We start from the raw sequence: 27,789 nt of genomic DNA on the forward strand, positions 1-27,789 counted from the left end.
TGCTACTGAAATGTAGATGGCAGAGTGAATACTCTGGAATTCATTTTTTAATATTTTTGAATTTTTAAGCACTTTAAAGGCCTATAACTTTCTGAACGAATGGATCTATTTTCAAAAACTAAGCACCAGTGTATAGGGAATTAAAAGCCCTCTTTAACGAGGTATCATTTGACCCCCATTTCAATTTGAAATAATTTGGGGAATCCCTCACTTGCTTCGGGGCTTTGTCCCAGTCTGTAACACCTCAAGGAACACTTTGGATGGACAACAAAACATGAAAAATACTTACACCACGGTAATTTGTTCAAAGATGTAAGAAATAAATAATAAAAAATGGTTATATATAAAATATATTTATTATTTAAGTTGTATAAAGGCAAGATTAAAGTACATGCAGTAAAAATGAATGGATGTCATTAATTTTTTGATACACAATCACAGCCTGTAGAAACATATGGAAATTTATTTATTGCAAATGTCAAGTATTAATCAATGAACAACAAACAAATGCCTAATTGGTTATCATATAAATTGTTACAATAAGAAAGGCACAAGTTAATATTTTTGATCTGCACATACACGTAGTGTATAAATATATTTAATATAAAATATGTCGGTTTTACATCTATATTCTTCTATGCTGTAGTATGTAAAAAGGCAGTGAAACTTTTGTACTAACCATTCTTTGAATTTTCACAAAAACGTGTGAAATAAAGCACTATATACAGGATAGTTGAATACCCATTTGCCACTTCAAATACTTCATTTAAATAATATAAAAATCTATATACAATTAATATCATTTCTTTTTTTCTGATAATAGAATAACAGTGACAAGAAATACATGACTGGTTTAATACTCCATAAATATTAACTAGTAGTACGTTATAAATAATACAATACCTAATAATTGCAAGAAGTATTTAAGAATTAGGTAAGACGTCGATATTATTAAACTCTGGATGAGTCACTTGAATTTGTGTTGTCACGTTGATGCAGGCAAATATGGCCATTTGTGTTGTTTTGTACCTCCGTTTTTTCGCTTAGAAACACAGTAAAATCCACCGATAGCATTTTGTTACCCTGTTTAACCATATTTTACTTTCGCCCACAACGTCGACCTTCAGTTCCCCGAATGAGTCAACGTGCAATTCACCTCCCATTCCGCCGAAATCTTCCACAATTGACAACAACAAAAATTGGTCATCCAACAGACTAGTTAATTAATAATAATTAAAAGAAGAGTTTTCGTGGTGGTACCACACGAGACTACAAGGACCAAATCAGACGAGCGTGGACAGCTCGTGGGGCGAGTTGGTGGTGGCCACGCTGCTCAGGTCCAGAGTGGTGTTGGGCATGCCGGGGCTGACGCTGCCGCTCGCCTCCCTCGGATGCGACAGCTTGGTCAGGTTGAGGTTCTCGCCCGTGGGCGGCGTCGTGGTGGACGGCCTGACGATGTAGGGCCCGTTGCCGTGTATGGTGGCCATGCTGTGCGCGAAGCTGTTGTAGTTGCTGACGTGCGAGTGGTTGATCTGCGGCGGCGCCGCCACGCTGTGGAACGAGTTGTGGACGGACTGCTCGTGCTGCTGGAGCGCCAGCTCCTTGACGGCGTTCGTCTTCTCGCGCTGCCATATGAACACGTTGTGCACCATTGCGCAGCCGCAGAAGATGATGCCCAGGCCGATGAACACGCTGGTCACTATGGCTGGAGTCGAGTGGAACTGGATGAACGTGTACAGTATTATGCCTAAAATGATGCGAATGTTTGGTTAAACATCGGTTATTGGACGATTGATGGGATAAGTACGAACCTGTTAGAAATACTGGTATGGAAATGAAGAATCCACCCACTGCGCATACTCGGCTAACTGAAGACTTTTGCAAGTACTTGTTAGTCCTGCAAAAAAAAGATTTAGTTGTTTTATAATATTTTAGCTTAAATTTTCTAAAAACTGTTATTTTTCTTATACGAATGAAATAATTATAAAAGTTACATAGTAAGAAACTAAATTTAGATAAATTAAAAAAAAAGTTAAAAAACTACTACTACTGAACAAAATTTCTATAAATTTTGATTTAATATAAATTACTAATTAGTAATTCAATTTAATTCAATTAATTGATTAATCCAATTAAATAATTAAATTGAAACCAAAAGAATTTATCATATTTAATAGAATTATTTGTATCAAATTCTGGATTTAATAACTGACTGTCAATTATTGTACAAAAAAAATATGGAACATATTTTTACTTGTGTTTATTGTTAAAAAGAAAAAATGGTCAAAATAAGTTTAGAAAAATTGTTCAATAATATTCATTAATTTATTTAAATTATTTAAAAAAATTTTCTAAAATTTTGATTTAATCAATTAAATTATTTTTATGAAAATTACATTTTGATTTATGTCAATGATGTATAAAAAAAAATAAAATAATATATTTCAATTTTATTTGTGGCAAAAAAATGAATAAAAAATTGACTGTCAATTATTGTACAAAAAAAATATGAAACATATTTTTACTTGTATTTATTGTTAAAAAGAAAAAATGGTCAAAATAAGTTTAGAAAAATTGTTCAATAATATTCATTAATTTATTTAAATTATTTAAAAAAATTTTCTAAAATTTTGATTTAATCAATTAAATTATTTTTATGAAAATTACATTTTGATTTATGTCAATGATGTATAAAAAAAAAATAAAATAATATATTTCAATTTTATTTGTGGCAAAAAAATGAATAAAAAATTGTTAAAATAATCGAAAAAATTTATAATTAAATAACAAATAAATATTATTTAAACAGGTAACAATTTTTAAAGAATTTTAATTACTATACTGTACAATTTATAATGAATAGAAATATATTATTAATTTCCATTGGTGACACCAAAAAAAAAACTTGTTTATGATAAAAGGTATTAACAAAGACAAATTTCTAATATAAATTCAGAAAAAATGGTAAAAAATATTTAACAGGTTTTCTGAAAATTATAATTAACTGAATAATTTACTACATTATACTTTAAATTTGGATTTCTGAAACCAAATAAAAAAAATAATTTATTTTTATTGAATGGTATTTTTTGTAAAAATTGAAAAATGATAAAAATTATAAAATTTAAATATAAATCATATTTTTTTAATTTAAAAAAAATGTAAAATATTCAAAAAAAAAATTAAATTAAAAAATTTAATAAAAAATAAATATTAATTAAACTGGCAACAATTTTTAAAGAATTTTAATTACTATATTGTATAATTTACAATGAATAGAACTATATTATTAATTTTTCTTGGTGATACCAAAAAAAACCTCTGATTGTTTATGATAAAGGGTATCAACAAAGGCAAACATTTTTTTTGTATTTCTATATACTGACTTTTCAAATTCAGAAAACAATGGTAAAAAATATAAAAATATTTAACAGGTTTTATGAAAATTTTCATATCTGAAAATTATAATTAATTGAATAGTTTACTACATTATACTTCAAATTCGGATTTCTGAAATCAAATAAAAAAATAATTTATATTTATTTAATTGTATTCTTAATTCTTAAAAGCAAATAAAAAAATATTCTATTTAATGAAAACAACCATATTTTTTTTTGATTTTTGAAAAAATGTAAAATATTAAAAAAAAAAATGAACTAGAAGGAACAATATTAATATATATCGAGTTTTGATTCTTAATACCTTAATTAATTAAACACTTTTGTTAATATGAAAGAAATATTAAAAAAAATGTATTATAAAATTAGTATATCAAGAATTTTGAAAATGCTTATCTTGAACGTAAACTATGAAGATATTTTAAATTTTGATTCTTAAAACCAAATAAGTGTCTTGATAATATTTAATTATGAAGACAACATTTTTTCTATGTATGTTCTGTAAAACTGAAAGATATATTCAAAAAATTATCAAAATTAAAAAATTAGTGTATTTAGAATTCTGAAAATGAAACATGAACTATAAAGATATTTTAAATTTTTATTCTTCTTATATCTAATGAATTTATTTTTATGATGGCAACACTTTTTTTCTATGTACGTGTTGCAAAACTGGAAGAAATATTGAAACAATTGTTACAATTGTAAAATTAGTTTATTTATAATTTTGAAATGTTTATCTTGAACATGAATTATAAACATTTTAAATTTTGATTTTTAAAGTCAAATAAATGTATGTTGAAAGTTTTCATTTAATCAAACATACAATTAATTAAAAAATTACTAAATTATTGTTTTGTTTTTTTTTTAAATAAAATGGGTATTGATAATATTTTAAGCAATTGTCAGGAAATTACAAAATGATTATTAAATTATACATAATATGTTAGTTATGTCACCAAATGACTTTTTTTTTTGAAAAATGAATTTATAGTCAACATTCACGATTAAAAAATTATTACATAAATGTCAATTATTATATAAGTAGAATGCAAAAATACAACTAGATATAATTAGGTTTGAGAAAATTAATTAATTAGTGATATTTAGAAAATATGAATAAACAACATATAATATTAAATTTGAAAAAGATACATTATATATATTTATATGTTTCGAAACATTTATTAATGTAAATCCAATTCGTTTTCGTAGCATTTTCTGCACATCATTAAAAACTCTTGCTGACCTACAAACGCAGACAAGGCAAATAAACATTCCGCACATCCAAGTATATTTTTAAACCGACTCCAAACAATAACCAGGTGAAAAGCAAACCGAAACATCTCCGTCGCCCGTTCCCCAACTCCGCCAGACAGACAAAATTTGAATACAATGTGTGGGTGATTTTTAATTCCGCATCGAAAATTCCGAAGGACGGCCGAAAAATTAATTAGGTAATAGAAAAAGAAACCGCACACACACACGAACCCGCAGAGAGATTCGCGTGCCAGGAAACGAATTTTTACCTGGGTTTCGATTCCTTGAACATAAATCACTTGAATTATTCACAACGAACACTTGTTTCTTACTTAATTAATTATGTCGACATTTTTTTCTGCGGTGTTTAATATTCAGAAATGCCGCCGTTCAATTTCCTATTATGTGTGCATTTTTTCGTTGTTCATAATGTGACGGAATGGAGATTTATTAAGTGCAATTAAGTAACAATAATAGAGCGGTAAATACTGTTTAGTGGCATCGCTTCCTGTTCGTTGCGTCGCTACAAAGGAGATTTATTTAGCAGGAAATTAACAGAAACCCACACTGGTGGGAACCAGCATCGGGAATGAAACACTGTTCCGAAATTCAACGCGTTCATTCAATTTCGTTTGGGACGATTGCAACAAAACTACACTGTTTATTTGTGTGATTGATGAAACCACCCAAACATGACGGTGTTGAGGAAGCCGCAAGAATTGTTAGTTCCGTAACATATATTTAATTTTGTTGTTTTACCGGATTTTCTATGTTTTTTCTTCCTTTTATACCATTGCGATTTATTTTTAAGGCAAACTAGTTTTAGATGTGATTATAAAACAGTTTTTAATATTTAATTTTGAATCAACTTTTTTTTTAAATAACTTTTATTCAACAACATTATCATCATTATAATCAACCAGTTTTTGTCAATATTCCATAACGACATAATGACAAAAACAAATAATAATAACATAGATAATTATCTGAACTGTATCGTGGATAATGAACTTTTTGGACGTAATTTTAGTCACTAATGTTAAAAATTAAATGGATGGATTCAAAATTTACAATATATATATATTAATTTAAGGGGAAATAAATATTAATTAAAGTAGGAATATTATTTAACAAATGTTCTATTCAATTTAATTTAAAACAACTTTCAGCTAATTAACTGAACAATTTTATAAGGTATATTTCGAATTTCAATCCTTAAAATCAAATAAAATACATTAATTATATTAAATTATTTATTGTTATTAATACAACCATTTTATTATTAGTATTTCATGTAAAAGTTGAAAAATATAGTCAAAAATTCTGAATATTTTGCATCTCCCTCCGAATTACATTGTTTATTATGTAAAATATTTAATGATGATCAAAATAACTAATAATGAAATGGAGGATTATCTGTACCATATGTTGGATGAGGTAGAGTTTCCCATTTACCTTTTTGGTACTTCTAATAAGTCTCTTGATGGTGATGTTAAAAATTATGAAATTCGTCGATTCAGGATTTAGAAAATATATTTTAATTTAAGGGGAAATAAATATTAATTAAACTAGAAAGATTATTTAACAAATTTTCTATACAATTTAATTTATTACAACTTTCAGCTAATTAATTGAACAATTTAATGAGGAGTATTTCGAATTTTAATCCTTAAGACCAAATAAAATACATTAATTATACTTAATTAATTTATTTTTCTTATTAATATTTTTTGTAAAAGTTGTAAAATATTCAAAAATTTTTTAAAACCTCTTCCGAAATAAATAAATTCATAAAATATAAATTAAAAAATTAAAATTTGTGATAAATAAATAATTTAGTAAGTTACCACTAACTTTTAGATAAAGTTATTTTGTTAATATTTAATTTCTATTTTATATAATTTAATTTCAAACATATTTGATATAGAATTAAAATGTTCGGTATTTTTTAATATTAAATTTGATAATTTAGGATTTTAAATAAATATAAAAAATATGGTGGTAATTTTTAAATTTAAATTATTGACTCCAAAAATAACGAAGTAAAACTTGTTTTTTGTTAAATTCAATTAATTTTGAAAATTATAATTATTTTTATTTGATTTTTTTAAAGATATTTAAATATCTATCTAAAATAAATATTTTAAACGTTAATTTTTTTAATATTTTTATAAATAATTAATAAAAAATGATTCGTTGTTTTTAACAAAATTTAATATAAAGTATCATGTTTCAAAATATTTTTTTATATTTAATAAAATTTTAATTTTCACACATTTTAATTCTAATTATTTTATAATATTTATTATTTATTTAAATTTACTTAATTTAAAAATTAAAAATATTAAAATAAACGAAAAAGCGTGTTTCAATTTTTTTAATAATATTTAATTTGAAGTCTAATATTCCAAATACTTTTTTATTTTTTGTTTTTTTTTATAATTTTTTATTTTCACATATTCTATTTTTCAAAATTATCTAATTTTATAATGTTTAGAAAACTTTTAATTAAATATATTTAACGTGAAAATTAAATTTAGTTAATATTAAAATAAATGAATAAATCTGGTTCAATTTTTTTAACAATTATTTTAACATATATTGAAATACTGTATATTCAAATAATGTTTTTTAATAAAATACTTTAAAATTATTATATTATTATTTATTTTAAACATCTATATATGTTAGCTTACGTCATCACCTTCACCGATGGACCGATGCGACGTGCTCACATCTATTTAGACTAGTTTTGTTTCATAAGCAAATCTGAAGTATTTGTTTACATTTAATAATCGGGGCAGTTCTTAAGAAAGAACCGAGCAGTCAAGCTTTAGATGTTGAGGGTTAAACTACGTTTGTCGTAATAAAGCGTATTATTGTGAATTTAGTGTTTTAATCAAACTAAAAAGACAGATTAACAGTCGCTAATCTATCATCAGAAGTGGGATATCTTCTCGTGAATTATTTCCGGAAGAAAGGACCTAAAAAAAAAAATAAATTTTTTTTTGTGTTTCTTTGTGAACGAACAGACAATAGTGAAAAACACAAACGCGCAGTGAGTCCGAACGTTGTGAACATTACCAAAAGTGCATCGGAGAGAGATTAGTAGCAAGAAAGTAACAACAGATTCCAAAAACAAAACATGGAAATTTTATCGACAATGGCCAACGCCCAAACTACTCAAGCAACATTGAAGATGGCTGCGCAGAAGGTTTAAGTGTGGCTGCAGCGCAGTTTCGACTTGTAAGATTTAGAAATTGCATTTGAGGAATATGACTTGAATTTGTCAGGAATGGACGAGTGGGTTACGAAAGAAATAAAAGAACAACCGAATGCCGTTTGATCTCATAAACTCTCCATCAGATTATCAGAGTGCCATCGATAAAGCCCTTGGACCACTTAAAGACGATATTGCGTTTGTTTATGTTGATGATGTGTTGTGCCCTCTCGACCCATTCAAGAATGTCTTAAGAACTTAAGAAAGGACATTGACGCCCTTAAATATACAAAAGTGTAACTTTTTCCAAACATCTGTGAAATATTTAGGTGTGATCGAAAAAGGACTGACTGGATATTTTAGACATCTTGTGAAAAACTTTGGAACTTTAACAGCACCGATATTTACACTGTTACGTAAGGGAAAAACTTTTGAGTGGACAAGTGAATGTGAAAATGTGCGATTGGATTTAGTGAAACGATTGACTTCTTATCCGATTTTGAACATTTTTGATCCGGAACTGACTACCGAACTACATACAGACGCGAGTTCGCTTGGATTGGGTGCCATACTTATGCAAAAAGACTTAAATAATGTGCTTCATCCAGTGGCGTATTACTCTAGGCGTACAACTGATTGTGAATCGCGATATCATTCTTATGATTTGGAAACTCTAGCGATAGTGGAAGCCACTCAGTATTTTCGCACATATCTGTATGGTATAAAGTTTACAATCTATACAGACTGTAATTCAGTAAGGGCTACAGCACTCAAAAAGGAACTACACCCCCGCGTTGCAAGATGGTGGATAAAATTGCAGGACTTTAATTTTGATATAGAATATAGACCAGGACATAAAATGGCACATGTCGACTATTTAAGTCGAAATACAGCATCTCCGACAAAACGAATTTTAGCAGCACGAATTATTGCTAACAAACCAAAGACAATTTGTGAATATCAATCAGAGGATGTGTTTTGTCAGACAATAATAAACAAAACGCATCATGAGACGGGATATATAGTGAAAGACAATTTAGTGTTTTTACAATGTTCAAATGATGGTCGCGAACGTTGTTTTGTACCTGTAGCAGCTCGACTAGAGATAATGAAACTGTATCATGATAACTCGTCTCATATTGGTGCTGATAAAATGTTAATGAAATTACGTGAGGACTTAATATGGCCACGCATGGGTAAAACAGTACGCAAATATGTTGCAAATTGTAGATCGTGTGTGTTGGGTAAATCTTTTACTGGAAAACGGAGTGGATTGTGTCAACAGAAAACGAAGTAAAATGGATACGTGGCATATTGACCATGCCGGACCTTTGGTCAAATCTAATAAATGCACTCAAATTTTAGTGGTTATAGACGCTTTTACTAAATTTGTGCGATTTTGTCCTATTAGACAAAAAAAAATGCCGAATGTACTATAAAGGCATTAGATGCATTATTTATGGAATTGGGTCGACCAAAACGAATAATAGCTGATCGGGGAACAGCATTTGTAGCGAGTAAATTTCGAGAATTTCTCAATGATAACTCTGTTGAGCTACACCTAATTGCAACAGGAGTTCCTAGAGGTAATGGACAAGTGGAACGCGTTATGAGAAGTTTGTTTAATGCGATGCGTGCTGTGTTGAATGAAAAAGACGAAAATAAATGGACAAAAGTGCTACCTGATATTGAGGACGATTTTAATGTAACTGTGAACAAATCGACAGGATTCGCGCCGTGGATATTAATGTTTGGTGAAAATCGACGTCTGAGAGCAACTAACGAACTGTTAAATGGTGTGCCAATACAGACAAGTGATGTGGACGCTGAAATACTTAGACAACAAGCTCACAGTCGCGTGTGCGAAGTAACCAGTAGAACAATTACAAACTTTAATAAGAAAAGAGTGCCGGCAATACCATACGCTGTTGGTGATAAAGTTGTTGTTGAAAATAGTCAGCTGTCGAATGGAGGAAAATTGAAACCAAAGTATCACGGACCCTTTGAGGTAACGCATTGTTTACCTAATGAGAGGTATGCTCTCCGAAGGATTGGCAGCCGAGGTAGAACTACAATAGCGGCGCATGAACAGTTACGAACCTGGCCAGATACAGAAATTCTATAAGGTATGATGGATATAGATTTATTTAATAAGATTGATGTGTGAATGTGTGTAAAGGTCCCTGCATAGTAGGCTGTTTAAGGTCCCTGTGTATCAGGCTATATGTGAAGGTCCCTGCTTAGTAGGCTATGATTAAGGTCCCTGCTCGGCAGGCTATTTTTAAGGTCCCTGCGTCGCAGGCTATGTTTGAGGTCCCTACTTTGCAGGCTATGTTTAAGGTCCCTACTTTGCAGGCTATGTTTAAAGGTCCCTGCTCGGCAGGCTATTTTTAAGGTCCCTGCTCTGCAGGCTTAGATTGTTGTGTTCTGTGTCTGTGAGACAAGCGGGTAATAGACCTGGTAGTGGTTGAACCGCCTCTGAGCTCCTGGCTAGAATATGGTATCTTTTGATAGCACTTGAGAGTCATGGGTGTAACAGACCTATTGATGGTTGAGCCGCCTCTGAGCTTCTAGTGATTGTTAACTGTGCCGCATAACAGTCTATTTTGTTAAATGAAATAAGGTTTAGACTTAGTTCTTCGAATATATTTTGAGCTTGTACTGCTGTTATAATGTTTACAGATTACCGGTGTCAGGTGAATCTTTGCAAAACTGTGGAAGGTGCGAGGACGCCCCACATGTCAGGAAGGCCGTGTTAGCTTACGTCATCACCTTCACCGATGGACCGATGCGACGTGCTCACATCTATTTAGACTAGTTTTGTTTCATAAGCAAATCTGAAGTATTTGTTTACATTTAATAATCGGGGCAGTTCTTAAGAAAGAACCGAGCAGTCAAGCTTTAGATGTTGAGGGTTAAACTACGTTTGTCGTAATAAAGCGTATTATTGTGAATTTAGTGTTTTAATCAAACTAAAAAGACAGATTAACAGTCGCTAATCTATCATATATATATATATATATATATATATATATATATATATATATATATATATATATAGATATAAGACAAAAATTCTATATCCTCCTTCGGATTAAATCAATCAAACACTGAATAATGATCAAAATAAGGTAAAATTTCCCATTTATCTATTTGGAGCTTCTTTTGAGTCTCTTGTTGGTTAAAAATAATAAAATTCGTTGTCTCAGGAACATTATTTAACAATTTGATTTAATACAGCTCACAACTAGCCAATTAAAATATTTAACTATTTAATGTTTCGAATTTTTGAACCAGTTTCTTGTTGTAAAAGTTCAAAAATATGTTAAAAATTATAAATTTCATTGATTTACAGACAATTAATTAAACAATTTACTAAAATATATTTCGAATTTTGATACTTGTATGGATAAAATTTGTAAAGAAAATATTTTTTATTTAAATTTTGTTGTATCTATCATTCATTCAACAGACATTAATTTAACAACGGCGTCCAGGATGCTGCAGACAAATAGGAATTCGTATTCAATTTCTAAGTGTTCGAAACTTGTATATTTATTACGACGACCATAAACATATAAATGTCATACGCAGTCGTGATATGTTCGGCATTCCATTACAATACAACATTTCCTCGACAAATTAAAATACGATCTTGATAAAACATCGAAACAATTACCGTAACACAATGCTTAAAAACCTCGCTAATTGCCGGGGAATTAATTAGTTAATTGATTTGTACGTGTCAACCTGGACACTGACTTGAATAACTGATCGTACATGCGTCGTTCACACACACACACAGAGACAGAGTGCGTATCGTGGTGATTGAAAATCACCGATGGGGAAACACTGTTAATTGTAAACAGTTAAAAATGTCAAGGATATTAAAATTATGCGAAATTAAAACATTAAAATAAAAAACCCATTAACATGAGTGGCGTTCGAGTTCCACACCACAAATAAATACAATAACATGCGAGATGTTGAAATCAGTTTAAATATTGAATCTGTAAATTCACATGTGTTTGTTTCGTGTCGAATATAAAAATAAAAAGAAGCCGTCGCTATGTTTGCTTTAGATTTCTCGTAAGTGCAACTGGATACTGTATTTATACAGTTACGCAGACAAGTACGGCGTGTTTTTACCGATAAATATTATCGTGTGGACAAAGCAATAACATCGCACAATGAGCATATAAATTGTAAAAAAACATCATATATTATTTTATTCCCTAACAGATATAGTTATCACAAACGGAATGGCGTTTGTTTCATTTGAATACGTTGAGTATTTTCGCAGATATAAATTATTTAAATTTTAGTATGGCGCCGGGTTGGAGTGCGGTGACGTCATCAGTGCCCACTGCGCCTACTACCACTGTTCCATGCGGTTGAATGAAGATTAACAGATTATAGAGATAAATTATAGTTAGTATATTGATTATTATATTAGGTCAATCAGATAACTTGCCAAAGATTTATTAATTACAATAGCAAGTTATTTTAATATGTAAATCAGCGGTTCGAACATACAGTAGTGGTCATGATTATAGCAATTTATTAAAATTTAAAAATATGAGATGTAGTACTAAATTGGGTGCCAGTGTTGTCTACTATGCAATTAGTCAATCTAATTTTATTCTTTAAAAAATTGCGGACTTAATTCAGCCTTACCAGGACCAAGAAAAACAAGAAGAGATGGCTAAGAGTTGAAATTAAAGCCATGACATACATGGCCAAACAAAATCAGTACTCATCACTTATCCCATTTCACATTCCAAAGATAATATGAACCAAATTTGAGGCAAAATAATTCAAGTGTCACCAATTATTTAGAGATTTTCATCTTGAAAATTGGCTGATCTGCTCAAAATCAGTGATGACCAATATGAAAATCTTCAAACCTGAAGTAATTAGATATTTAAATTTAAAATTGAGCCAAAACACTCAAAATATCACTTGTTATTTCAAGACACCCGTGATAAAGATATTGAAAATTTTCTCATATGGATTTATTAGATAATATAATTCAAATTTGAAACAAGACAATTCAAGTGTCACCAATTATTTAGAAATTTTCATCTTGAAAATTGGCTGATCTACTCAAAATCACTGATAACCAATATGAAAATCTACATACCTGGAATAATTAGATAATTAATTCAAAATTGAGCTAAGATACTCAAAATATCACTTGTTACTTCAAGACACGAGTGATAAAGACGTTGAAAATATTCTCATATGGATTTATTAGATAATATAATTCAAATTTGAAACAAGACAAATTCAAGTGTCACCAATTATTTAGAGATTTTCGTCTTGAAAATTGGCTGATCTACTCAAAATTAGTGATGACCAATATGAAAATCTTCATACCTGGAGTAATTAGATACTTAAATTCAAAATTGAGCCAAAACACTCAGAATATCACTTGTTACTTCAAGATACGAGTGATAAAGATATTGAAAATTTTCTCATATGAATTTATTAGATAATATAAGTCAAATTTAGCACAAACTTCCTTCTTTTATAAACCACCGATTGATAATTGCAGGAAGGCTCACAAAACAATCCTGGAGAGCTAAAGCTTTAAGGTTTTGACATTCCTTTGTCTTTTGACGTCCTGAACCTCTCTTGCACCTTCTTCAGACCACGTTCAACAATTCCAGACAGTGCTTCAATACACAAAAAAGTTTGACCTAATCTATTCATTTTTGAGCACCAATGACGTCAGCAGCTTAGTGTACGTCCGTTATGACGCCACCTATTTTTAATTGAAAAATTCAACGTGAAGCCGTTTCGACAACACTAAAGCAATGTAGATCAAAATCTCTCAATTAAGCAAATAAAAACAATATCGTTTTACGTCCTCATTCTTTAGCGTTCGTCCCCCCATAAATAAATAAATTAAATGGCTCTTAAAATTAATTAATAGAAGTGGGACAGGTTTTATGCAAAACATGCAAATACTTGAGGCCCGGACCGTTTCGTTTCAAACGGAATCCATATTTATTGGTTCGTTCTGATTGAATTAAAATTTTTCGAATTCCTTTCCGATTTTTTTCGTGGTCAAATTTAAATTGCCGAAAGTCGAAAATTTTAATTTATTTTTGTCCAGTGTCGCCACTTCATTTTTACCGATTGGTGGTCATAAATTAAATGTTTTTTTATTGTTATTATTAATTAAAATGATGTGGGACATTGAACGCGACGAAAGGCACATAAATATTTGCGGTTGTACCGTTCTGCGTTAAATGGATTTTTTCGATAACTCGTTTCAAATACATAAATACATTTTAAATTCGTACGAATTGAATAACAAAACATTAAAATTTTTGAAATAGTTATGTAATTATACATAATGAACGTTATAACGCAATATATTTTTTTTTTGTTGACGTTCTTATTTATGTTTTACACCTGAAAATGAAGACGACTCTACTGATTTAATTATATTATAAAATCGATTCGTACTTTCACAATTTATTTCCCGGTTTAAATATTCAGATTGTGTAATAAAATCTGATAAAATGGTAGAAGTTATTTTTAATAGATAAATGCTCATAAGTTTAAAATTAAAAATAATAACGGGGTTCCAATAATCTATTCGAATAATTTGAATTATTCGAATATTTAAATTTTATAAATTCAAATTTTGTCAAATAGATTTAATTAACTATTTAAATACTCGAATTATTTAATAGATATTCGAGAATATTTGAACCTAAATAAAAATTGTTAATTAATTTTTATTCGATATTTTACATTAAATGCTACAGAATATAAATATTGTATAAGAAAAATTAAAAACAATATATTTTGTTCCTATTTATTGAAAAGAAGAGGAATAATATAAAACAATAAAAATTAAAAATTTAGATGATATTTAGACTTTCAGAAAATTATTAAAATCAACAACAATTAGATATTAATCAAATTATGACAATTATTTAACAATTGTGACAAATTTTGATTCTTGAACCCAAATAAAATCTTTTTTTTTTTTAATTATAAAAGATCTATTAATAAATAAATGATTATGAAAAAGATACTTTAGATTAAAAATTAAAAATATTTCTTGTATAAAAAGTTAAAGATGATATTTTCTATTTGAATTTGTTGTAAAAAAGAAAAATGTATAAGACAAAACATTTTTTTAAAGATTAAACAAATCATTTAATTACTTTCTTTGAGAAAGTATAAAATTTATAACTAACTAATTCAATTATATACTAAAAATAATTTAATACAAATTATAATTAGTAAATTGAATAATTTACTAAATATATTTCGAATTTTGGTTGTTGAAATCAGGAAATTATTATTTTTATAAAAAATAAAATAAGTGGTACAAAAAAATTATTAAAGACATTATTTTACAATTATTGTAAAAATTAATAAATATCTAAAAATGTAAAAGATGTAAAATTCAATTAATTAATTATACCATTTTTCTATTACAAAAATTTGTTGTGTGAGCTGTGCCAGAATGCATAAAATATTTTAAAAAGCAGGATTATATATAAATTTTAATTTAATAGAAAACACATTTAATTAAATAAATATTTTATTAAATTATATTTTGAATTTTAATTCCAAAAACCAAATAATAAATCTGACACAAATTAAATATGTAGTTAATAAGTTATTTTTATGAAGACACCATTTGTTTGTATATATTGTAAAAATTAAAGATTAATCGGATAATAATATATTTTTTAGTGTTCTGTAATGAATAGTAATTAAAATAACATTACTGTAATGATGTATTCTAATTAATATATATTCTGGACATTCTAGCCTAAGTTTTAAGTAAATTGTCAATTTGTTTATTGAAAAATGTTATCAAAAACATTTACAAAATTGTAAAAAACACAATTATTCAAGTTATTTAATAGATTTTCTAAAAATTTAAATTCAATAGAAAACTACATTTAGAAAATAAATTTTAAATTTGTTTTTAATATAATTATTTATATGAAGACACCATTTTTCTGTTTGTATTTATTCTAAAAATGAAAGACTATATAAAAATTGTTGATCTCTCACAATTTTTCAAATAATAATTTTTGTTTAAATTTGGTTTTAATGCATTTATTTTTATAAAGACACCATTTTTCTGTTTGTATTTGTTGTAAAAATGAAATATTATATAAAAATTGTTGATATTATAAAATTAGTAGAATAATAATTTATTTTTTTATTTGTTCAACAATAAATATAAATAATAATAAAATTAACACATTACTTGATAGATTTTCTATGAATTTCAATTTACTACAACTTTTGGACATTCTAAACTAAATGTTATAAAATATCAATAGTCTTAAGAAAAAAGTTATGAAAAACAATAATTTAACAAAATTAGTCAAATAATATATATATTTTTTTTTTAATGTTATGCAAATATTAATTAAATTTTGAACATTATTTAATACATTTTCCATAAATTATTATTATTATTGAAAAACCATTCCATAATTAAAATTTATTTTTAACCAAAAATGTATAAAATAAACAATTGTAATTGAGCATTTACCATAAAAATTGAACCGTTAAGACATTAACAAAAAAAGTAATAGAAAAATCGACAAAAAGTAAAAACATCCGCCTTGAAATTATGTCACAGTAAATTGCGTTTTTGACCATAATTACTGCGATATCCGTTCTTTTTTCCTATTTACAATTTCTCCAGAATTGCGTGTGCCTTTAAAGAGTGAAACTACCTTATTAATTTCATGAAGTGATTATGAAACAAAACAAATGCAAATAATGAAGGTTGTGTTTGTCAGCGAGAGCTTTTAAGACGATCGTATTTGTCAAGATATTAATAAATATCCAAGCGAATATTTTTGTAAATGAGTGTAGACATATTGGAAACCGGTTGTAACACCAATTTGGTACTTGAACAAACATTAACGTTATCATTATGCTTATTTATTATTTAACAAAACAACACCGTGTTTCAAAATTGATACAGTTTAGCAACGACAACGGAAAAAAAACCGAAAAAAACGGTAAAAAACTAACGGCAAAAGTTGCGTTGCCTTGTTATCTGGAATGATCTGTGTGAATACGCTTATTAATTTTTATTCTATTGTATATATGAATTTTACTATGAAAATATTTTACTATAATCGACCCACGCAAAAACCGACGAATTTTTAATTAGATGTTTCCTTTAGGATTCCGAATAATTCGCTCCGGGCCACGTTGACTACTTGACCATGGAGTGAAGAATGTAGTATACTCAGTGACGTAGAAAATAGAACACACAGATTCAGCGGTCATATTTCATTGATTTTTGCTTTGCAATTTGGAGTTGTTCAGACAAATATATTGAATATATTGATCAGGTCTGCATCGACAGCCTTGAGATTGATCTAATAGTGATCAATTTTCTGTGGTAGCTCACTCCATGTCACCTCTACTTGACGCTGAAGGTGCACCAACATGGGAGGAAGAAGGGTTGAATTTTTAGGAGTCCATGGTGTCTCCCACGTGTTCAGCGTGTGATAAATCAGAAAATCTTGATGGCCATGATAAGAAATTTACATAGGAATGTTGGAAAAACTACAAAGTAACGCTGCCAACATGAGATCAATCCTTTTAAAAAACTGGATTTTGAAGTGTTCTAAGGTAAAGCAACACATGGAGTTCCACAATTTCCTGGATGTATTGCTGGGTGGTCAAATTGCCTCTAATGAAAATTAAAGGTGACCGACTGCCATATGCAATGGCACCCCAAATTAAAATCCCAGCTGTTCGATGAACAGACATCTCCACAAAAAAATACCTTCCTCTGTGGTGCCTTCTGACAGGTACAAGACATCATCAAAGCCACCACTTTTAATGTTGGATGTTAAATTCACTGATAATATTCATCTTATGTATAGGAAATGTTTATACCAATAGAAAGGTTTTTTATATTCAGTTTAATTATGGTAAAATATATGGTGTCTCACTAAAAATAATGTTTTAAGTTGCACAAAATTAAAGGTAAATGATGAACACCCTGTATAATATTTGGGAGTACTAATAATGGTTCTTTATAAGATGGGTTTGGTTTGGATGTATGCTAAACATGTACTTTCCAACATCAAAATTGGTGACTTTACAGACAGTTAGACCATCAATCTTTCAAAATTTTTGGAAAAAAATTAAAAACACAAAAACTATTGGATTTAGATATAGAACATGATATGGCCATTATATTCATAATTATATGTAGAACTTAAAAATCCAAAAATATACAGGGTGTTCTATTGAAAATATCAAAAATATTGATACTCTAAAATGTACAAAATTAAACGTAAATAAGGAACACCCTGTATAAAATTTGGGAGTACTAATAATAGCTCCTTATAGGATGGTCCTTGGTTAACATGTATACCAAACATATACTTTCCAGCATCAAAATTGGTGGCTTTACAGATATTTCAGTTAGACCATCAATCTTTCAAAATTTTTGGAAATAAATTAGTAACTAAAACTATTGGATTTAGATATAGAACATGATATAGCCATTATATCCATAATTATATGTAGAAACCAAAAATATATAGGGTGTTCCGTTGAAAATATCAAAAATATTGATATTCTAAAATGTACAAAATTAAACGTAAGTAACGAACACCCTGTATAAAATTTGGGAGTACTAATAATAGCTCCTTATAGGATGGTCCTTGATTAACATGTATGCAAAAAATGAACGTTCCAGCATCAAAATTGGTACCTTTACAGGCATTTCAGCAATCTGTCAAAATTTTTGAAAATATATTAATAATTCAAAAACTATTGGGTTTAGCTATAGGACATTTATACCCATTATAGTTGCAATTACATAATAAATATAAAAATCCAAAAATATACAGAGTGTTCCAATGAAAATAACAAAGTTAATGTCAATTCCGGCGAAACCCGAAATAAAATTTTATTAAAAATAACTTAAAAAAGTAGTTTAAGTTATAATTGCTATAAAAATTTCAAATCAATACTTTTTTCCGGATAAATATAAAACTTCTAATGAATAAGTTAGATGAATCACTCTGTATGTTGTATTCTGAGCCAATGAGTATAATTTTAGTCGAATAATTTTCTTTAATTAATCAAGCAGGAAACATGTAACTAGCTAACAGATTCCACGAACATCTAAACAAACTTTTTTTGTATATAATTTATAAAAATCTGCGAAATGTCTGACGCACATAAGTAACACTTGTGCAATTGTTTAGACAATTGAAGAAGAAACGCGTACGTTGGGCATCGATCGAAGCCGTAGAAATCCCGTGCCGCCAGACTGGACAATTAAAATGTGAATGAGTGCATGTGCAGAAGACCAGAAGTTGTTTATTGAGTCCTTTTTTAATCGTTCGAACGGTCGAAGGTGGTGAAATGTATGTCTAGGCATGGTTCAATGGTCGATCTACGTAAATAGGATTGAATTCGATCCGAACACGTTTTTGTTGTGGGATGGACGCGTGTAGAGTTGTTTAAATAATTAGGAATTCCATCCGTGTGTTTTAAAACGCATTACGTCCACTGCCATATTGTACACATGTTTTCGAAATTCTACAAAACGGCTTTTTACAGGTGAAATATAATGTTTTAATTGCTTTCGCCCTATTATTTCTTTCTAAATTTTTCATAATTATATAAAAAAAACTTAAAAAAATAATTATCTGCCACATAATTTTTTTGGAAATTAAAAAAAAAACTAAAAAATTCAAATGTTTTGTAAAATATTTTTAAAATATTAAAATTGGTAATTTATGATTTTTCTATGTATTGACTTTTTATGTGATATTTAAATATTATATTTTTTCACATTTTCCCTTATACAAAAAATATGAAGAAACTTTCTTGAGACAAATTTTATCACTCAAATTTAGTAATTTTACATTTTTTATATGTATTTACTTTTTATGTAATATTAAAATATTAAATTTCTTCACATTTTACTTTATACAAAAATTTTAAAGAAATCCAAATAAAGGGGGTCTCAAAAATTTATTTTTTCTACTTTTTGAGACAAATTTTATTACTCAAATTTGGTAATTTTATAATTTTTATATCTATTGACTCTTTTATGTAATATTAAAATATTAGATTTCTTCACATTTTACTTTATACAAAAAGGTTAAAGAAATCCAAATAAAGGGGGTCAAAAATTTATTTTTTCTACTTTAAATAAATCTAAATAAAAGGTTTTTACTTTTCTCACACAAATTTTATAACTCAAATTTGGTAATTTTATAATTTTTATATCTTTTGACTTTTTTATGTAATATAAAAATATTAGATTTCTTCACATTTTACTTTATAGAAAAATTTTAAATAAATACAAATAAAAGGAGTCAAAAATTTATTTTTTCTACTTTTTTGAGACAAATTTTATCATTCAAATTTAGTATTTTTATGATTTTGCCATCTTTATAATAAAATATTACATTTATTTACATTTTCCTTTATACAAAAAGTTTAAACAAATCTAAATAAAGAGGAACAAAAATTTACTATTTTTACATTTTTGAGACAAATTTTATCACTCAAATTTTATAAATTTTATATGTATTGACTTTTTATATGATATTAAAATATTATATTTCTTCACATTTTTCCTTATTCAAGAAATATAAATCAGAGAGACAAAAATTTACTTTTTTCACTTTTTGAGACAAATTTTATCATTCGAATTTAGTAATTTTACATTTTTATATGTATTGACATTTGTATGTGATATTAAATTACTACACTTCTTCACATTTTCCTTTATACAAAAAATTTGAAGAAATCCAAAATCAAAAATCAGGTCAAAAATTTATTTTTCTTCTTTTTTGAGACAAATTTTATCTCAAATTTGATAATTTTATAATTTTTATATCTACTGACTTTTTTATGTAATATTGGATTTCTTCACATTTTACTTTATACAAAAAGATTAAAAAAATCTAAATAAAGGGGGTCAAAAATTTATTTTTTCTACTTTTTTGACAGAAATTTTATCACTCTTTGGTAATCTTATAAATTTTATATGTATTGACTTTTTATATGATATTAAAATATTATATTTCTTCACATTTTTCCATATACAAAAAAATATAAAGAAATCTAAATTTACATTTTTACTTTTTTGAGACAAATTTTATCACTAAAATTTGTAATTTTAATATATATAGACTTTTATACAAAAAAATTAAAGAAATCTAAATAAAGCGGGTCAAAAATGTACTATTTTTATAATTTTGAGGCAAACCTTAAGACTAAAATTTGATTTCTTCAAATTTTTACTTATACAAAAAAATATAATGAAATCTAAATTTACTTTTTTACTTTATTGAGACAAATTTTATCGCTAAAATTTGTAATTTTAATATGTATAGACTTTTATACAAAAAAATTAAAGAAATCTAAATAAAGGGGGTCAAAAATGTACTATTTTTATAATTTTGAGGCAAACCTTAAGACTAAAATTTGATAATTTTATAATTTTTGTATGTATTGACATTTTATATGATATTAAAATATTACATATTTTTATACTTTCCCTTATCCAAAAAAAAGATATTTAAAAATAAAGGGGGTCAAAAATTTATTATTTTTTACTTTTTTTTAAACAAATTTTATCATTAAAATTTGGTAATTTTTATTTTTTGTATTGACTTATTTATGTGATATTAAAATATTACATTTCATCACGCGTCTTCAAAAAATTTAAAAAAATATATAGAGGATCATAAATTTAATTAAAAAAAAAGTTAATAATTTCATAGAAGATATACACAATTTTCATAAATAGAATTTGACAATGCCGTCTTCAAATATATTGTCAAATATTTAAATACATATATTTTTACCGGTCATTGGTCTTTTTATTAGGTAAACATGTCAATTGATATAAATCCACGGCGTCTTAGTTTAAGTCATTCACAACTAAGGCTTCATTCAATCTTAATTAAATTTAAATCTCATCACTTGACGGATTTCCGTAATTTTATCAAGCAATAATGCTGATAACAATAGCTTCAATTACACTCCAGCTGATGTAACTACACCAAATCATTCGAGAAATAGTAAATTGATCTAATCTGGCCCGCAATCATCAGCAAGTCGATCTCAATTAAGGACTCACCTATCATTGCCTCCATGTGGACTTTTGACCAATTTGACGGCGAACAAGAATTGTATGGCGCAAACTAGAAGACAGCACAAATTCAACGACAAAGTCAGCGCACACAAGGCCAATGTGACCTCGTAAACGACCACATACTCTTCGGCAGTGATAACAGTCAATTGTTCCGCCCTCAATAGTTCCCGTATATCGTTCGCCGTCACCGGCGAGATCTTCAGCAGGAAGATCAGCGACAGCAACGCCAACAACAAACTCACTAGGCACAACAGTCCCAAACTCACTAGCATCTCCTTGACGCCGACCTGCTTGGACTTGGCGATGAACTTGTTGACGGTGCTCTGGTTCCGCACCCTGGAGATGTTGAGGCCTCCATTCAGGGCCTTGTTGCCGGGCGGCAGCACCGCCGTACTGTAAATCGAATGCTTCGAATTGTCCAGCGTCGTGTTGTGCAGCTGGGACACGTTCAGCGGATACTGTTGCGAAACTCTGGACGTGTTACCGTTCGGCGACCTGTACCTCGACGCCGATTCCCTCGGTTCCATAACAATCGAACTATCAGGTCGGGGTACATTTCGATTGGCGACAGCCCCGTTTGTGTTTAACATATGCTTCAACATGCTGTTGACGTTTCAAAATCATTGGGAAAATAATTCGTTTTACGAGGATTGCGAACCAGTGACTGGAACTGCACCAATATGCTTTCCACATATTCCCTTCATTTACTTTATACTCGAATTCTTTATGTCCTCCTTAAACATGGTTGATGAGGGGCGATTAGTTGTACGTTCGTTTATCGTTACATCATCTTATTGGGTCTTCGTTCTGCTTAGATATACGACACCGATGCCTGGAAGAAGAAACAAAGAAATATTAATATAGGTGTGGCACGTGGTCCCACATGGATTGGTTGGTAATCGAAAATTATCACGTCTTCCTACAACTGCACCATGTTTACCGGACAAATTCCGTTCCCAGGCTGATGTTAACGATTAAAACGCTTTCAGTACACAAAACTTCTCCTTTACGCAATTGTTGTATTGTAAAAAATTATAAACCTGAATGGAATGAACCGTTTTTAATTTAAACTCCGGTTCCGGATCAACATTGCGACGTTTTGCACAGCTGTAAGTTGGGAACTGTAAATTATACACAAACATGTGGTTTTTATGATTCATCACATTATTTTTAACTTTAAATTATTGAACCATAAATCAAGTGGATTTAAGATGATGAATTCGTCGTTACCCAAAAAATCTGGGCCTCCTATCCCATTGGAACGTATTTTAAAACCTGACAAGTGTAAAATTCTAATTTGCTTTTGACAGGTGAATGTGCAAATTTGGTGAACGAATTCCATCCGACAATGGGGGTTTTATGTTCAAGGGGGCGTGTAAATTTTTGGGAAAACACGTTGAATTCCCGGGTCGTTTTCTTAAGGGCCCCAATTAAAATAACAATGTGTTCTAGATGCGCAGGTAGGACAGACGTTGGGCAGGTGGAATTTGTAATTTCAGACGTTTCCCGCCCTTGATGCCGTATTTTCTTTTTTGGTTTTTGTGAACGGCCGGGTGATGTGCGGTCGTACTGGTCGGGGACTTTATAATGTGAAAAACGGTAGTTTAAAGTTCGTTTGAATTAAATAAAACTGTTATATAAAATTATACACACCTGTTGTAGAAGGAAGTAACACCGCTTAATGCATTTGGATTTTAATAAATCAATAATTAAAATAAGAAGTTTTATCTTAATCATCTTCCGGCAAACGTTGTTTTGTTGTGGTTATGGTCGTGAAAATTGATTATATGTTAGATTTCATCTTGTTTCTTTTATTTTTCATTCCAAAATATATACGTTTAGCATACTATTTTCGGTCAGTTACCTTTTTGGGTTTTGTAACTATATTTAAATTCTTTCAAAGTTCACACAAACAGATCAACAAACGATAATTTTTCCTTCAATTTTACTTAAATATACTGCATTTTGTACGTTTAGCAAGTATAATTTTATTTTCGATTAGTTACTTTTTTAGGTTTCCTGGTAATTCTTAATTTTTTCAACTTACATAATACATAAAATTTATTAATCAATTAACTGTTAATTTTTCTTTTATATTTACTACAAAAATATTCATTCATTTTGTTTAGAAAGTATTATTTTATTTTCGATTAGTTACTATAAGTTTAGTTATTAGTTACAGTTTTCTATTAATATTTAAATTCTGTAGATATTTATAAAAATAATTGACTAAATTTATAATTTTTCTTTTATTTTTACTACTAAAATATATTAATATAATTAATGTATGTATTTTGAACAAGTATCAGTTTATTTTCGATTAGTTACTTTTTTAGGTTTCTTAATAATTCTTAATTTTTTTCAAATTCATACAAATAAATCAATTATTAGTTACTTTTATTGGATTTTCTAATAATTTTTAAATTCTTTGCATATTTATACAAATAAATCATTAAATTTATAATTTTTCTTTTATATTTCCACCAAAATACTTTATTATAGTTCATTATGTATGTTTAGTATTATTTTAGTTTCGATTAGTTATTTTTTTTTTTTAGGTTTCCTAATAATTCTTAATTTTTTCAAGATCATACAAATTAATCAATCAATTGTTATTTTTTTATATTTATTACCTAAATATTTTAATATAATTGATTTTGTATATTTGACAAGTATCATTTTATTTTCAATTAGCTACTTTTGTTGAGTTTTCTAATAATTTTTAAATTCTATGCATTTTTACAAATAAATCATTAAATTTATAGTTTTTATTTTATATTTTCTACCAAAATACATTAATAAAACTTATTTTGTATATTTGGCAAGTATTATTTTATTTTCGATTAGTTACTTTTATTGGGTTTTCTAATAATTTTTAAATTATTTACATTTTTATACAAATAAATCATTAAATTTATAATTTTTCTTTTATTTTTCCACAAAAATACATTCATATAGTTCATTATATACGTTTAGGAAGTATTATTTTATATTCGATTAGTTACTTTTTTTAGGTTTCCTAATAATTTTTAATTTTTTCAAGTTCATATAAATAAACCAATTAATTTTTAATTTTTCTTTCATATTTATTACGAAAATAATTTAATGTAATTCATTTTGTTTAGCCAGTATTATTTTATTTCAATTAGTTACTTTAATTGGATTTTCTAATAATATTTAAATTCTATGGATATTTGTGAAAATAAATCATTAAATTTATAATTTTTCTTTTACTTTTACTACCAAAATATATTATATAATTAATTCTGGTATGTTGAACAAGTATTATTTTCTTTTTCGATTCGTTAATAATTCCTAATAATTCTTAATTTTTTCAAGTTCATTCAAATAAATCAATTAATTGTTAATTTTTCTTTTATATCTATTACAAAAATACTTTAATATAATTCGTTTTGTATGTTTAGCAAGCATTATTTTATGCAAATAAATTATTAAATTTATAATTTTTCATTTGTATTTACTACAAAAACAAGTACTATTTTATTTTCGATCAGTTATTTTTTAGGTTTCCTAATAATTCTTAATCATTTTAAGTTTATACAAATAAATTAATTAATTATTATTTTTTTAAATTAAATTACTTTAATTTGTATGTTTATTAAGTATTATTTTTTCTATTTCTTACTTTTTTGGGTGTCTAATAATCTTATTCATACAAATAAATCAATTAATTATTAATTTTTCTTTTATATGTAAAATACTGAAATATATTTTATTTTGTATGTTTTCCAAGTATTATTTTATTTTCCGTACATTGCCTTTATGGGTTTTGTAATTAAAATTTCTAATTCGCATATTTTATATTTTATTATATCTCGTTTTCTCGCATTTAAAATACATTTCCTTGATTAAGATAATAAGCCTGGTTGAAATAAACACAAACTGTAGAAAATGTACACCTGTTATAGAAGGAAATACAACAGCTATGTGTGTGCAGTTGGAGCCCAATAAATCAATAATTAAAACTTGAAATTTTATCTTACTCTAGTGTTAGTTGGGTTTCTTTTTAAAAATTCCGAAACAATTTGGTCGCCTAAAATAAATTTCAACATGACATTTTCCCGCCTTAATAACACTTTAATATTGTTGGTGAAAAGTCGAAATATGTTAAAACCGTTCCATGGTTAATTTTTACAGGCCGGTTAACAAATAACCGGTAGATTGCCACAACTGTTCTTTAATTTTGTTTATAGATATATACACCTGTTATAGTACCGAACCGAAGAAACACAAAACCGCTACACATGCTAGGAATGTTAAAAATTCGCATTTCTAAGCAAATTATTTCGCAAAACTGCTGAATTACCCGCAAACCAACCCGCTGGATTTTTTCAAAACAAACCCGACAGCCGAGGAATGTGCAACTGCATCGTGTCACCCCATAAAGCGAAACTGCGAAATAGGAGTGCGTGATAAAATAAATAAATAAACAAATAAAAAAACCTAGAAGAAACACACTCGATTCCAATACTTGCAGTTGTTTCCACAGGTAGAGAGATTGATACGTGGCCGAAGGGCCTTAATAAAATCAAAATTCACATACCTTGGCGAAAAGCACAGCTAGTTTATGTTACAACACCACCGTCCACCACAAAATACAACATATTTTCACGTTTAAATCGCTTTACCACAATCTAGATGCGTACGCACGGCACTTTTAACGTTAAATGAATTTTCGCATCGCATTTTTGTAACGGACTATACATACTACGCGACGTGAACGGCACGAATGGTTTGAGAACCATTCTAAGGTTCAAGAGGAGTGGTTAATACGTACCTAGCCAATGGTTCACTCTTAAAATGCCGCCAAACCGTTCAAATAACCACACCGTAACGAGTGTCTTAATCGCTAAGGTCACTACACACACACTTACACTACATTGTTTTGTAGTACGGTTTCAACAACTGTCATTGTTTGTATTAACTGTCGTTTAATTACTACAATGTGTCGCAGTTCGCACCCCTCTTTTAGTACTACCAAGTTATTGTGTACCTGAGGCTTATTCAATTAGTCTTATTTTAATCTGTAAATTTAATATTTAGTTGTGAGGCCCAGTCAAATATTTTTGTTTAGTTATTATTAAAATAAACTGCCAAGTCAAAGATTCAATACATTTTCTAGAAGATAGATGTATAATTAATCTTTGAGGGCTTAAATTAAAACATTAACTAACACAAAGTTGTTTATCTGTAGATGAAGCCCAGTCAAATATTTTTCATTAATTATTAATATAATCTGCCAAGTCAAAAATTTAATATATAATTTCTAGAAGATAGATGTATATTTACTTTTGTTTGGAGGCTAAAATTAACACATTAACAAACGCAGAAGTAATTTGTCTGTAGATGAGGCCCAGTCAAATATTTTTCACTAGTTATTATTAAAATAATCTGCTAAGTCAAAAATTTAACATATAATTTCTAGAAGATAGATGTATATTTATTTTTGTTTGGAAGCTGAAATTAACACATTAACTAAAACAGAAGTAATTTGTCTGTAGATGAGGTCCAGTTAAATATTTTTCACTAGTTATTATGAAAATAATCTGCTAAGTCAAAAATTTAATATACAATTTCTAGAAGACAGATGAATATTTATTTTAGTTTGGAAGCTGAAATTAACACATTAACTAACACAGAAGTAATTTGTCTGTAGATGAGGCCCACTCAAATATTTTTCACTAGTTATTATTAAAATAATCTGCTAAGTCAAAAATTTAATATATAATTTTTAGAAGACA

The 27,789-nt window shown here is 27.9% G+C and overlaps 1 protein-coding gene across 2 annotated transcripts; it reads right to left on the reverse strand.

Moving 5' to 3' along the window:
• Positions 1-334: 334 nt before the first annotated feature.
• On the reverse strand, positions 335-26,971 carry LOC109609450 (uncharacterized). Of its 2 annotated transcripts, none has more exons than XM_020026112.2 (4): positions 26,592-26,971; positions 22,013-22,859; positions 1,812-1,897; positions 335-1,747 (listed from the first exon to the last, which is right to left on the reverse strand). In XM_020026112.2, the coding sequence occupies exons 2-4, from the start codon at positions 22,627-22,629 to the stop codon at positions 1,284-1,286; spliced, it is 1,167 nt and encodes a 388-aa protein (XP_019881671.1). In that variant the 5' UTR covers positions 22,630-22,859; positions 26,592-26,971; the 3' UTR covers positions 335-1,283. The 2 variants fall into 2 exon arrangements, with proteins under 2 accessions (XP_019881671.1, XP_049816959.1); XM_049961002.1 differs by lacking the exon at positions 26,592-26,971 and adding an exon at positions 22,968-23,126.
• Between the last annotated feature and the right edge of the window lie 818 nt (positions 26,972-27,789).

Source organism: Aethina tumida, chromosome 1, assembly GCF_024364675.1.
Source record: "Aethina tumida isolate Nest 87 chromosome 1, icAetTumi1.1, whole genome shotgun sequence".
In the NCBI taxonomy this organism is placed as follows: domain Eukaryota; kingdom Metazoa; phylum Arthropoda; class Insecta; order Coleoptera; family Nitidulidae; genus Aethina; species Aethina tumida.